Source organism: Coregonus clupeaformis, chromosome 4, assembly GCF_020615455.1.
Source record: "Coregonus clupeaformis isolate EN_2021a chromosome 4, ASM2061545v1, whole genome shotgun sequence".
NCBI classification, from domain to species: domain Eukaryota; kingdom Metazoa; phylum Chordata; class Actinopteri; order Salmoniformes; family Salmonidae; genus Coregonus; species Coregonus clupeaformis.
The window spans coordinates 12,492,856-12,505,775 of NC_059195.1; the positions used below are offsets into that span (position 1 = coordinate 12,492,856).

Genomic DNA, 12,920 nt, shown 5'->3' on the forward strand with positions numbered 1-12,920 from the left:
CGGACCATTTCAGTAATGGCTGCAAGATGAAGGGCGGTGATGTATGGTCTGGGTGTGTTTGTGCGTGTGTGCATGTGTGTGTGTCTGCATTGAGGAGGGTGGGTGCTATAAGTCTAAAGTCTAGTAGATCTCTCACTGCAACCTATAGACAAACTCACTATTTTCTCCACACCAAGCCCTCCCTCCCTCCCTGCCTTTCTCTTTCTCTTTCTCTTTCCTCCACTCCTTCCCATCTTCTTCCAAGTGCCTCTGCTTCAAAAACAAGTCCATCATGTAACAAGCCAGTAGACAATGTAGCGAGGGGTTCATTTTTAGAAGGGGGTGATCTCGAACATGCAAGGGTTCAGCCAAACCAAACACCTGCTGGGACAGCTTGCACTTGTTTTCAGATTCCTCCAATGTTCGGAGAGTACAGGAACACTGTTCCAGCCGAGGCCCCATCCGCCTCATCAACAGAACATTTCCTTCTAATAAGCTCTGCTTGGCTTTGAAGGAGAGAGAGTGGAGCACACCAGAGCACTAAGCGCCAACTGAGGATAAAAGTATTTGTACAGTTACTCTTGGAATGTTCTGTCACAATGCCTACATAAGGCTGTCGTGCACTTGAATTAGAGATGGGATGTGATGGCATAAGATGGAATTACAATTTATGACAACCTACATCTAAAAGCCGTAGCTGTCTAACAAGAATGTATTACTACTGTGTGGACAAGTCCATTTCGCAACATAAGAGTGCTGAAATTTCTATGCCTGGAAAATGAGAAAAGATGTTGCTCTTACCTTTACTTCACATTTCTTGTGGCAAGTCAGCCGGCACACTATCAGAGGAGAAAAAAACGTTCAGAGTTAGTTTACATTTCCTAGAAATCCAACATACATTTCTGTAACATTACATTTAAACATTGCTCAGCGTAATGAAACGTGACATTGAGTAAATGAAAAAAGAGTATTGAAATGCTAGGGCCTCGTCCAAGTTCCACAACATGTTTACTCTATGTTCAGTCAAATAATATTGGCTGTTAAACACTGATGCTGCCCAGTACAGGGGTCTGAGGTTTGGTGCTCTTGGGCATTTGGCCTTGTATCAGAGACATGGGTCATACACTGTGGTTGGGGTCTTGGGTCTGCACCTCATTCCACCTTTGAGTAGTTGATATAAGAGAGAACCCCATGAGCAGAAAGACTGGAAGGGTTCCATTATCTTTATATATATATATATATATATATATATATATATATTTTACCACATTTTCATGATATCCAATTGGTAGTTACAGTCTTGTCCCATCGCTCTGGAGAGGCCATACATCCTCCAAAACACGACCCTGCCAAGCCACACTGCTCGCTTAACCCAGAAGCACCAATGTGTTGGAGGAAACACTGCCCAGCTGGCGACCAAAGTCAGTTTGCAGGCGTCTGGACCACTACAAGCAGTCACTAGAGAGCGATGGAACAAAGAAATCCCGGCAGACCAAACCCTCCCCTAACCCGGACAACGCTGGGCCAATTGTGCATTGCCTCATGGGTCTCCCAGTCACGGCCAGCTGTGACACAGCCTGGGATCGAACCCTGCAATGCAGTGCCTTATACCACTGCGCCACTCAGGAGGCCTGGAATGGTTCTTTTGGAGCGTAAAACCAATTTATGACTATGAGTTTAAAAGTTAAATCCAGGGAAAGGGAATTGGAAGAGGTAATGAAAATAGGAATGCAAGTACAAGTGCAAATGAAAGTGGATGAAATGGTGAGGAAGTGGGAAGATGAGTTGAAAAAAATAATATATTATGCACTAACTGTAAGTCACTCTGGATAAGAGCGTCTGCTAAATGACTAAAATGTAAATGTAAATGAGTTACATCCAATTTGGATATCCAAATTGTTAAGCGGGAGTTGGACAATTCAGGATCTCACAACAGTGGCTTGCTAGTCATTGAAGTTTAAAACCATTATCCTATGTGCTGTTTCTCTCTCTCTCTCTTTCTCTCCCACATTCCCTCCCTCCCTCCCTCTCTGTGAACCCCTGCTGTGACTACAAATGGGGGTCAACAGGGGAAAGCACCTGGCCCAGCAGGTCATAAATTGTCAGCTACAGCTGATCCCCTCAAAGGTTTGAAAATTAAAAGGCCGTTCAGGGGGCTCAAGCGGATGCTTTCCAACTCAAGTATGACAAGTCTATGCTTTCTCTGGAACCCCACCACACCTTATGTAATATGTGATTCTTCCTGAATCCCACTGCAAGCCACATTTTTATATGTGAGTGTAATATTTACTATGATTAGCCCTTAAAGGGATATATCGGGATTTTGTCAATGAGGCCCTTTTCCTACTTCCCCAGAGTCAAATGGATTTGTGGATACCAACTAGCGTTAACAAAATTGCGAACTAGCATTAGCGCAATGACTGTGAGTTTGTGGGAACAGCTAGCATGCAGACTTCCAGTCATTGCACTAACCCTAGTTAGCATTGGCTCGCGAAACTACCTCTAACTTCCTTCATACTGACGTAGATACATTAAATTGGTATCCACTAGTTAATCTGACTTTGGGGAACTAGATAAAGGGCCTCTTTGCCAAAATCCCGAACTATCCCTTTAAGTCAATGATTTGAAGATGAAAGATGGCCCCTCCCCTCATTGTGTGAAATGGGGTTCCTATCGAGTTGGAAGCAGAGGAGAGGGAGGGGGGCTTCACAGGATGTTTTCGTAAGCATGTGGCCTCCTGTGCTAATCCTGGAGTTGGATTATGGTAGATGTGCAGGGCCTGGAGAGAGATGTTCAGGGCCTGGAGAGAGATGTTCAGGGCCTGGAGAGAGATGTGCAGGGCCTGGAGAAATTAGTATGATTAGTCTAATTTGGAGTATGTGCAGGGCCTGGGGGTCTGAGAGCTGGGATGCTTGTCAGGGTTTGGTTCTAACTACAGGGGGAGAATCGTCCAAGCTGGAAAGAGATGCACCACACTCCAAATTAGACTAACCATACACATTTTAGACCATATTATACCATACCAGTGGGTCTTGTGTATACAACATATGACTCACAGGATTACAGTTACCATCTGTGCTCAGGACTGGGGCATTCATTTTATCCTACTTCACAAAAAATACTACGATATGTTTTATACCTCACAAGTAAATCTGAATGAATATAAATAGACCAACCATCTAATTAGTTCATAGAATGTAGTTTATATTTAGGCACGTCAGACTACATTTACACATGAGGGGGTAACATTTGAGAGCCACTTTGAGTCTTTAATTAAAGGCCTTATTGGGAGGAGTGTGGCAGAGTGAAAACCTACACCACGCTCCAAACCTGAGGAGACGCTGGTTCCCAGGGTCCAGCTCAATGGACTTATTTTATCCAGTCAAAGAGCACGGCACTGTTTGAATACTTAAAGTAATGCACCTCTACGCGTCGGGCCGAACAACTCCATTTACCTGTGACTACAGTGAGGGAAAAAAGTATTTGATCCCCTGCTAATTTTGTACGTTTGCCCACTGACAAAGACATGATCAGTCTATAATTTTAATGGTAGGTTTATTTGAACAGTGAGAGACAGAATATTCAACAAAATAATCCAGAGAAACACATGTCAAAAATGTTATAAATTGATTTGCATTTTAATGAGGGAAATAAGTATTTGACCCCTCTGCAAAACATGACTTAGTACTTGGTGGCAAAACCCTTGTTGGCAATCACAGAGGTCAGACGTTTCTTGTAGTTGGCCACCAGGTTTGCACACATCTCAGGAGGGATTTTGTCCCACATCTCTTTGCAGATCTTCTCCAAGTCATTAAGGTTTCGAGCCTGACATGTGGCAACTCAAACCTTCAGCTCCCTCCACAGATTTTCTTTGGGACTAAGGTCTGGAGACTGGCTAGGCCACTCCAGGACCTTAATGTGCTTCTTCCTGAGCCACTCCTTTGTTGCCTTGGCCGTGTGTTTTGGGTCATTGTCATGCTGGAATACCCATCCACGACCCATTTTCAATGCCCTGGCTGAGGGAAGGAGGTTCTCACCCAAGATTTGACGGTACATGGCCCCGTCCATCGTCCCTTTGATGCGGTGAAGTTGTCCTGTCCCCTTAGCAGAAAAACACCCCCAAAGCATAATGTTTCCACCTCCATGTTTGATGGTGGGGATGGTGTTCTTGGGGTCATAGGCAGCATTCCTACTCCTCTAAACACGGCGAGTTGAGTTGATGCCAAAGAGCTCGATTTTGGTCTCATCTGACCAAAACACTTTCACCCAGTTCTCCTCTGAATCATTCAGATGTTCATTGGCAAACTTCAGATGGCCCTGTGGGGCGGCAGGTAGCTTATTGGTTAAGAGCGTTGTGCCAGTAACCGAAAGGTTGCTGGTTCTAATCCCCGAGCCGACTAGGTGAAAAATCTGTCGATGTGCCCTTGAGCAAGGCACTTAACCCTAATTCCTCATGTAAGTCGCTCTGGATAAGAGCGTCTGCTAAATGAATAAAAATAAATAAATAAAATATGTGTGCTTTCTTGAGCAGGGAGACCTTGCGGGCGCTGCAGGATTTCAGTCCTTCACGGCGTAGTGTGTTACCAATTGTTTTCTTGGTGACTATGGTCCCAGCTGCCTTGAGATCATTGACAAGATCCTCCCGTGTAGTTCTGGGCTGATTCCTCACCGTTCTCATGATGATTGCAACGCGAGGTGAGATCTTGCATGGAGCCCCAGGCCGAGGGAGATTGACAGTCTTTTGTGTTTCTTCCATTTGCGAATAATCGCACCAACTGTTGTCATCTTCTCACCAAGCTGCTTGGCGATGGTCTTGTAGCCCATTCCAGCCTTGTGTAGGTCTACAATCTTGTCCCTGACATCCTTGGAGAGCTCTTTGGTCTTGGCCATGGTGGAGAGTTTGGAATCTGATTGATTGATTGCTTCTGTGGACAGGTGTCTTTTATACAGGTAACAAACTGAGATTAGGAGCACTCCCTTTAAGAGTGTGCTCCTAATCTCAGCTCGTTACCTGTATAAAAGACACCTGGGAGCCAGAAATCTTTCTGATTGAGAGGGGGTCAAAGACTTATTTCCCTCATTAAAATGCAAATCAATTTATAACATTTTTGACATGCTTTTTCTGGATTTTTTTGTTGTTATTTTGTCTCTCACTGTTCAAATAAACCTACCATTAAAATGATAGACTGATCATTCCTTTGTCAGTGGGCAAATTTACAAAATCAGCAGGGGATCAAATACTTTTTTTTCCCTTACTGTATATTCTTGATATAGCGCCGCCTCTTGTGCCTTATTGCTGAAGTATAGCACATAAGAGATTTATCAAGCGCTCAACTCATGCACTACCAAAAAGAGAAAACACTCTACACTATATTTGTCTCTGGAATAGTACCAAACTATGCTCCTCCCACACCATCACACGGTGCAGATACACTGACCAGCTCTGTTCCCAGCACGTGATCCCTGAGTAAGCACACTCCCCTGGGGAACGAGTGAAAGACAGAGAGAGGACTATTTCCATATTGGGTGTGAAGGTGGCCAGCTCAGCTGGGCCCGGTCAGGCGTTTGCCTTGTTAGGAAGTTAGAGCTCCGCAGTGTGAACAGGGGAGAAATAAAGAAAGAGGGTGAACGAAGGAGAGGTGTAAGAAGAGAGGCGGGCGAGGATAGTAGGTAGGAGGACTGAGAAGAGAAGATAAATTGAGATATGATGGGCGAGAAGAGGAGAGGATGCAGTGGAGGAGACAAGGGGAGGATGAATTAGAAGAGGGCATAGAGACGGAGGTCCAAAACCAGGGAGAAGAAAGAAAAGACTGACTAGCAAAGAAAGAAGGGGAGAAAGAGAGATAAATAAAAAAAGAAAGAGGGGGAGAATATGGATGTAGGATAGCCATTAGCAAGCAATGGGAGTTGGGTGTTGGTCCATATGGAAGAGATGATGAGGAGCATTGAGGGGCTGGTTCCTATCTGACTCATGGCTTGAGGAATGCTCTTTAGGAGGGAGGGAGGGAGGGAGGGAGGGAGGGAATGGGGCTGGGGATATTTCCTCATGTCAGGACTCCCAAAGGGATGGGCTAAGCCCGGCTAGAGAGAGAGAGAGCACAATCAAGAGAGCAGGGCTGGGCTAATTTCCTCTCTCATACAGTGAGGGAAAAAAGTATTTGATCCCCTGCTGATTTTGTAAGTTTGCCCACTGACAAAGACATAATCAGTCTATGATTTTAATGGTAGGTTTATTTGAACAATGAGAGACAGAATAACAACAAAGAAATCCAGAAAAACGCATGTGAAAAATGTTATGAATTTGCATTTTAATGAGGGAAATAAGTATTTAACCCCCTCTCAATGAGAAAGATTTCTGGCTCCCAGGTGTCTTTCATACAGGTAATGAGCTGAGATTAGGAGCACACTCTTAAAGGGAGTGCTCCTAATCTCAGCTTGTTACCTGTATGAAAGACACCTGTCCACAGAAGCAATCAATCAATCAGATTCCAAACTCTCCACCATGGCCAAGACCAAAGAGCTCTCCAAGGATGTCAGGGACAAGATTGTAGACCTACACAAGGCTGGCATGGGCTACAAGACCATCGCCAAGCAGCTTGGTGAGAAGGTGACAACAGTTGGTGTGATTATTCGCAAATGGAAGAAACACAAAAGAACTGTCAATCTCCCTCGGCCTGGGGCTCCATGCAAGATCTCACCTCGTGGAGGTGACGAATCAGCCCATAACTACACGGGAGGATCTTGTCAATGATCTCAAGGCAGCTGGGACCATAGTCACCAAGAAAACAATTGGTAACACACTATGCCGTGAAGGACTGAAATCCTGCAGCGCCCGCAAGGTCCCCCTGCTCAAGAAAGCACATATACAGGAAGTTTGCCAATGAAGTTTGCCAATGAACATCTGAATGATTCAGAGTAGAACTGGGTGAAAGTGTTGTGGTCAGATGAGACCAAAATCGAGCTCTTTGGCATCAACTCAACTCGCCGTGTTTGGAGGAGGAGGAATGCTGCCTATGACCCCAAGAACACCATCCCCACCGTCAAACATGGAGGTGGAAACATTATGCTTTGGGGGTGTTTTTCTTCTAAGGGGACAGGACAACTTCACTGCATCAAAGGGACGATGGACGGGGCCATGTACCGTCAAATCTTGGGTGAGAACATCCTTCCCTCAGCCAGGGCATTGAAAATGGGTCGTGGATGGGTATTCCAGCATGACAATGACCCAAAACACACGGCCAAGGCAACAAAGGAGTGGCTCAAGAAGAAGCACATTAAGGTCCTGGAGTGGCCTAGCCAGTCTCCAGACCTTAATCCCTTAGAAAATCTGTGGAGGGAGCTGAAGGTTCGAGTTGCCAAACGTCAGTCTCGAAACCTTAATGACTTGGAGAAGATCTGCAAAGAGGAGTGGGACAAAATCCCTCCTGAGATGTGTGCAAACCTGGTGGCCGACTACAAGAAACGTCTGACCTCTGTGATTGCCAACAAGGGTTTTGCCACCAAGTACTAAGTCATGTTTTTCAGAGGGGTCAAATACTTATTTCCCTCATTAAAATGCAAATCAATTAATAACATTTTTGACATGCGTTTTTCAGGATTTTTGTTGTTGTTATTCTGTCTCTCACTGTTCAAATAAACCTACCATTAAAATTATAGACTGATAATTTCTTTGTCAGTGGGCAAACATACAAAATCAGCAGGGGATCAAATACTTTTTTCCCTCACTGTACACACACACAGACACACACACAGACCCTAGAGGGCACACACAGACCCTAGAGGGCAGACCCCTACACAGACCCTAGAGGGCAGACCCCTACACAGACCCTAGAGGGCAGACCCCCACACAGACCCTGTAGCTCAGCTGGTAGAGCACGGCACTTGTAACGCCAGTGTAGTGGGTTCGATCCCCGGGACAACCCGTACACAAAAATGTATGCACGCATGACTGTAAGTCGCTTTGGATAAAAGCGTCTGCTAAATGGCATATTATTATTATTATTATTATTATTATTATTATTATTATTATTATTATTATTATTATTATTATTATTATTATTATTATTATTATTATTATTATATTACACACGCACAGAGACCCTAGAGGGCACACACAGACACACACACATACCCTAGAGGGCACACACATACACACAAACAGACCCTAGACAGCACATACAGTACACACACACAGTCATTTTCTCACACTTATAGTATTTATACACACATAAAGTAAACACATACACACACACACACACACACACATACAGCATGTACCATGCACTGTCCTGCCCCCTACAGTAGACTGTTACTGACACTAGACACACAAACATACACACCCACACATGCACATGTAGAATCCACAGCTTCCCCGGTGAGGGATGGTGGTTCGGAAACTTGTGCAGCTGTGGTATGCTAAGCACATACACTACCAGTCAAAAGTTTGGACACACCTACTCATTCAAGGGTATATTTTGATTTGTTTATCACTTTTCTGGTTACTACATGGTTCCATATGTGTTATTTCATAGTTTTGATGTATTCACTATTATTCTACAATGTAGAAAATAGTAAAAATAAAGAAAAACCTTTGAATGAGTAGGTGTGTCCAAACTTTTGACTGGTACTGTATGTGCTTAGCATACCACAGCTGCACAAGTTTCCGAACCACCATCCCTCACCGGGGCAGCTGTGGATTCTACCAGAGTAAATGTTTACCTCCTGCTGTTTGTGCTGCAAACATGCTAAATAACCACACAAACAAACCAGCCACACACACTGCTGCATTGTTAGCATTTTTTTGTAATTTCATCAGTAATTTACTGTATTAATCAACAGTATGATACTGTATAAACTGAATACAGTAGACTATTGTAGAATGCACAGTAAAATACAGTACATTTGTGTTACAGCACACTGTAAGACCTTTCTGTAATTTCAACAGTAAAACACTGTAGAATGCACAGCAAAATGTGTAATCTCTGGATCATTAACATATTTTAAGGTGTTTTAACCCCAAAAGAATACGGTAATATACTGTATTTTAGGAATTCTACAAACCTTTTGAACACTAGTTGGTGCATGGTATAGTTGTTTCACACTCATTAACATATTTTGAGGCTTGTCTCGCGAGAGGCTATATTTGTTGCACTCGTTAGTGAGAGTGCTGTACCAATTTAAGTGATAAGTGGTAGTATTTCCCTGACAATTACATTTATACAGTGCATTCGGAAAGTATTCAGACCCCTTGACTTTTTCCACATTATGTTACGTTACAGCCTTATTCTAAAATTGATAAAATATTTTATATTTTCATCAATATACACACAATACCCCATAATGACAAAGCAAAAACAGGTTCTTAGACAACTTTGCAAAAGAAAGGAAATATCACATTTACATAAGTATTCAGACCCTTTACTCAGTACTTTGTTGAAGCACATTTGGCAGCAATTACAGCCTCAAGTCTTTTTGGGTATGAGGCTACAAGCTTGCAACACCTGTATTTGGGGAGTTTCTCCCATTCCTCTCTGCAGATCCTCTCAAGCTTTGTCAGGTTGGATGGGGAGCGTTGCTGCACAGCTATTTCCAGGTCTCTCCAGAGATGTTCGATCAGGTTCAAGTCCGGGCTCTGGCTGGGTCACTCAAGGACATTCAGAGACTTGTCCCGAAGCCACTCCTGCGTTGTCTTGGCTGTGTGCTTAGGGTCGTTGTCCTGTTGGAAGGTGAACCTTTGCCCCAGTCTGAGGTCCTGAGCGCTCTGGAGCAGGTTTTCATCAAGGATCTCTCTGTACTTTGCTCCGTTCATCTTTGCCACGATCCTGACTAGTCTCCCAGTCCCTGCCGCTGAAAAACATCCCCACAGCATGATGCTGCCACCACCATGCTTCACTGTAGGGTGAATGCCAGGTTTCCTCCAGACGTGACGCTTGCATTCAGGCCAAATAGTTAAATCTTGGTTTCATCAGACCAGACAATCTTGTTTCTCATGGTCTGAGAGTTTTTAGGTTCCTTTTGGCAAACTTCAAGCGGGCTGTGATGTGCCTTTTACTGAGGAGTGGCTTCCGTCTGGCCACTCTACCATAAAGGTCTGATTGGTGGAGTGCTGCAGAGATGGTTGTCCTTCTGGAAGGTTCTCCCATCTCCACAGAGGAACTCTGTCAGAGTGATCATCGGTTTCTTGGTCACCTCCCTGACCAAGGCCCTCCTCCCCCGATTTCTCAGTTTGGCTAGGCAGCCAGCTCAAGGAAGAGTCTAGGTGGTTCCAAACATCTTCCATTTAAGAATGATGGAGGCCCCTGTGTTCTTGGGGACCTTCAATGCTGTAGAAATGTTTTGGTACCCTTCCCCAGATCTGTGCCTCAACATAATCCTGTCTCGGAGCTCTACGGACAATTTCTTCGACTTCATGGCTTGGTCTTTGCTCTGACATGCACTGTCAACTGTGGGACCTTATATAGACAGGTGTGTACCTTTCCAAATCATGTCCAATCAATTGAATTTACCACAGGTGGACTCCAATCGAGTTGTAGATACATCTCAAGGATGATCAATGGAAACAGGATGCACCTGAGCTCAATTTCGAGTCTCATAGCAAAGGGTCTGAATACTTATGTAAATAAGGTATTTCTGTTTTTTATTTGTAATAAATATGCAAAAAATTCTAAAAACCTTTTTTCGCTTTGTCATTATGGGGTATTGTGTGTAGATTGCTGAGAAAAAAATATTTAATAAATGTTTTAATATGGCAACAACGTAACAAAATGTGGAAATAGTCAAGGGGTCTGAATACTTTCCGAAGGCACTGTATAGGGAACATATCAATGGCAGCAAGTCTCAAACCTTTAATGGTTGAGTGGCTAGCCATGTTATTTTGATATGTTTTGTCCTGTAGTCACTTTCAATTTAGAAGCCTTTCTTAAGGCATAAAATTCAAGTAAAAAAATTTAACTATCAGTTGGTATGCTGTAATGTATAATTTAATATTCACTATTAGCAATTGCTGATTTTATTATCAAAACAATTCAACAATAAAGTACTGTATCACTGTTTTTGGTATACAGTTGAAGTCTGAAGTTTACATACACTTAGGTTGGAGTCATTAAAACTCGTTTTTCAACCACTCCACAAATGTCTTGTTAACAAACTATAGTTTTGGCAAGTCGGTTAGGACATCTACTTTGTGCATGACACAAGTAATTTTTCCAACAATTGTTTACAGACAGATTATTTCACTTATAATTCACTATATCACAATTCCAGTGGGTCAGATGTTTACATACACTAAGTTGACTGTGCCTTTAAACAGCTTGGAAAATTCCAGAAAATGATGTCATGGATTTAGAAACTTCTGATAGGCTAATTGACATAATTTGAATCAATTGGAGGTGTACCTGTGGATGTATTTCAAGGCCTACCTTCAAACTCAGTGCCTCTTTGCTTGACATCATGGGAAAATCAAAAGAAATCAGCCAAATAATTGTAGACGTCCACAAGTCTGGTTCATCCTTGGGAGCAATTTCCAAACGCCTGAAGGTACCACATTCATCTGTACAAACAATAGTACGCAAGTATAAACACCATGGGACCATGCAGCCATCATACCGCTCAGGAAGGAGACGCGTTATGTCTCCTAGAGATTAACGTACTTTGGTGTGAAAAGTGCAAATCAATCCCAGAACAACAGCAAAGGACCTTGTGAAGATGCTGGAGGAAACAGGTACAAAAGTATCTATATCCACAGTAAAACGAGTCCTATATCAACATAACCTGAAAGGCCGCTCAGCAAGGAAGAAGCCACTGCTCCAGAACCGCCATAAAAAAGCCAGACTACGGTTTGCAACTGCACATGGTTACAAAGATCTTACTTTTTGGAGAAATGTCCTCTGGTCTGATGAAACAAAAATATAACTCTTTGGCCATAATGACCATTGTTATGTTTGGAGGAAAAAGGGGGTGCCTTGCAAGCCGAAGAACACCATCCCAAACGTGAAGCACGGGGGTGGCAGCATCATGCTGTGGGGGTGCTTTGCTGCAGGAGGAACTGGTGCACTTCACAAAATAGATGGCATCATGAGGAAGGAAAATGATGTGGATGTATTGAAGCAACATCTCAAGACATCAGTCAGGAAGTTAATGCTTGGTCGCAAATGGGTCTTCCAAATGGATAATGACCCCAAGCATACTTCCAAAGTTGTGGCAAAATGGCTTAAGGACAACAAAGTCAAGGTATTGGAGTGGCCATCACAAAGTCCTGACCTCAATCCTATAGAAAATGTGTTGGCAGAATTGAAAAAGCGTATGTGAACAAGGAGGCCTACAAACAGGACTCAGTTACACCAGCTCTGTCTGGAGGATTGGGCCAAAATTCACCCAACGTATTGTGGGAAGCTAGTGGAAGGCTACCCGAACCGTTTGACCCAAGTTAAACAATTTAAAGGCAATGCTACCAAATACTAATTGAGTGTATGTAAACTTCTGACCCACTGGGAATGTTATGAAATAAATAAAAGCTTAAATAAATAATTCTCTCTACTATTATTCTGACATTTCACATTCTTAAAATAAAGTGGTGATCCTAACTGACCTAAGACAGGGAATTTTTACTAGGATTAAATGTCAGGAATTGTGAAAAACTGAGTTTAAATGTATTTGGCTAAGGTTTATGTAAACTTCCGACTTCAACTGTATATTTACTGCAGCATACTGTAAATGATGGTGCATTGTGGTGAAATATTGTGTGAGGAGAAAGAATCACTGTTTTATTAACCTATTTTAAGGTTTGCCTTATAAGTAGCCGTATTTGTTGCACCCGTTAGTGAGAGTCCTGTACCCTTTTAAATGGATACTTTAAAAGGGTACAGGAGTCAGATAAAGTCGTGGATACCATTTTTATGTCACTGTGTCCAGTATGAAGGAAGTTAGAGGTAGTTTCGCATAGT

General features: G+C 43.0%; 1 protein-coding gene across 2 annotated transcripts in view; it reads right to left on the reverse strand.

Moving 5' to 3' along the window:
• Positions 1 to 12,920, reverse strand: part of LOC121553267 (tensin-1) — a 222,665-nt gene that overhangs the window by 148,409 nt on the left and 61,336 nt on the right. For both annotated transcript variants that reach the window (XM_041866298.2, XM_041866289.2), the window contains exon 3: positions 781 to 818. In XM_041866298.2, the coding sequence (XP_041722232.2) occupies positions 781 to 818 (38 nt within the window). The remainder of the gene's footprint in view (positions 1 to 780; positions 819 to 12,920) is intronic.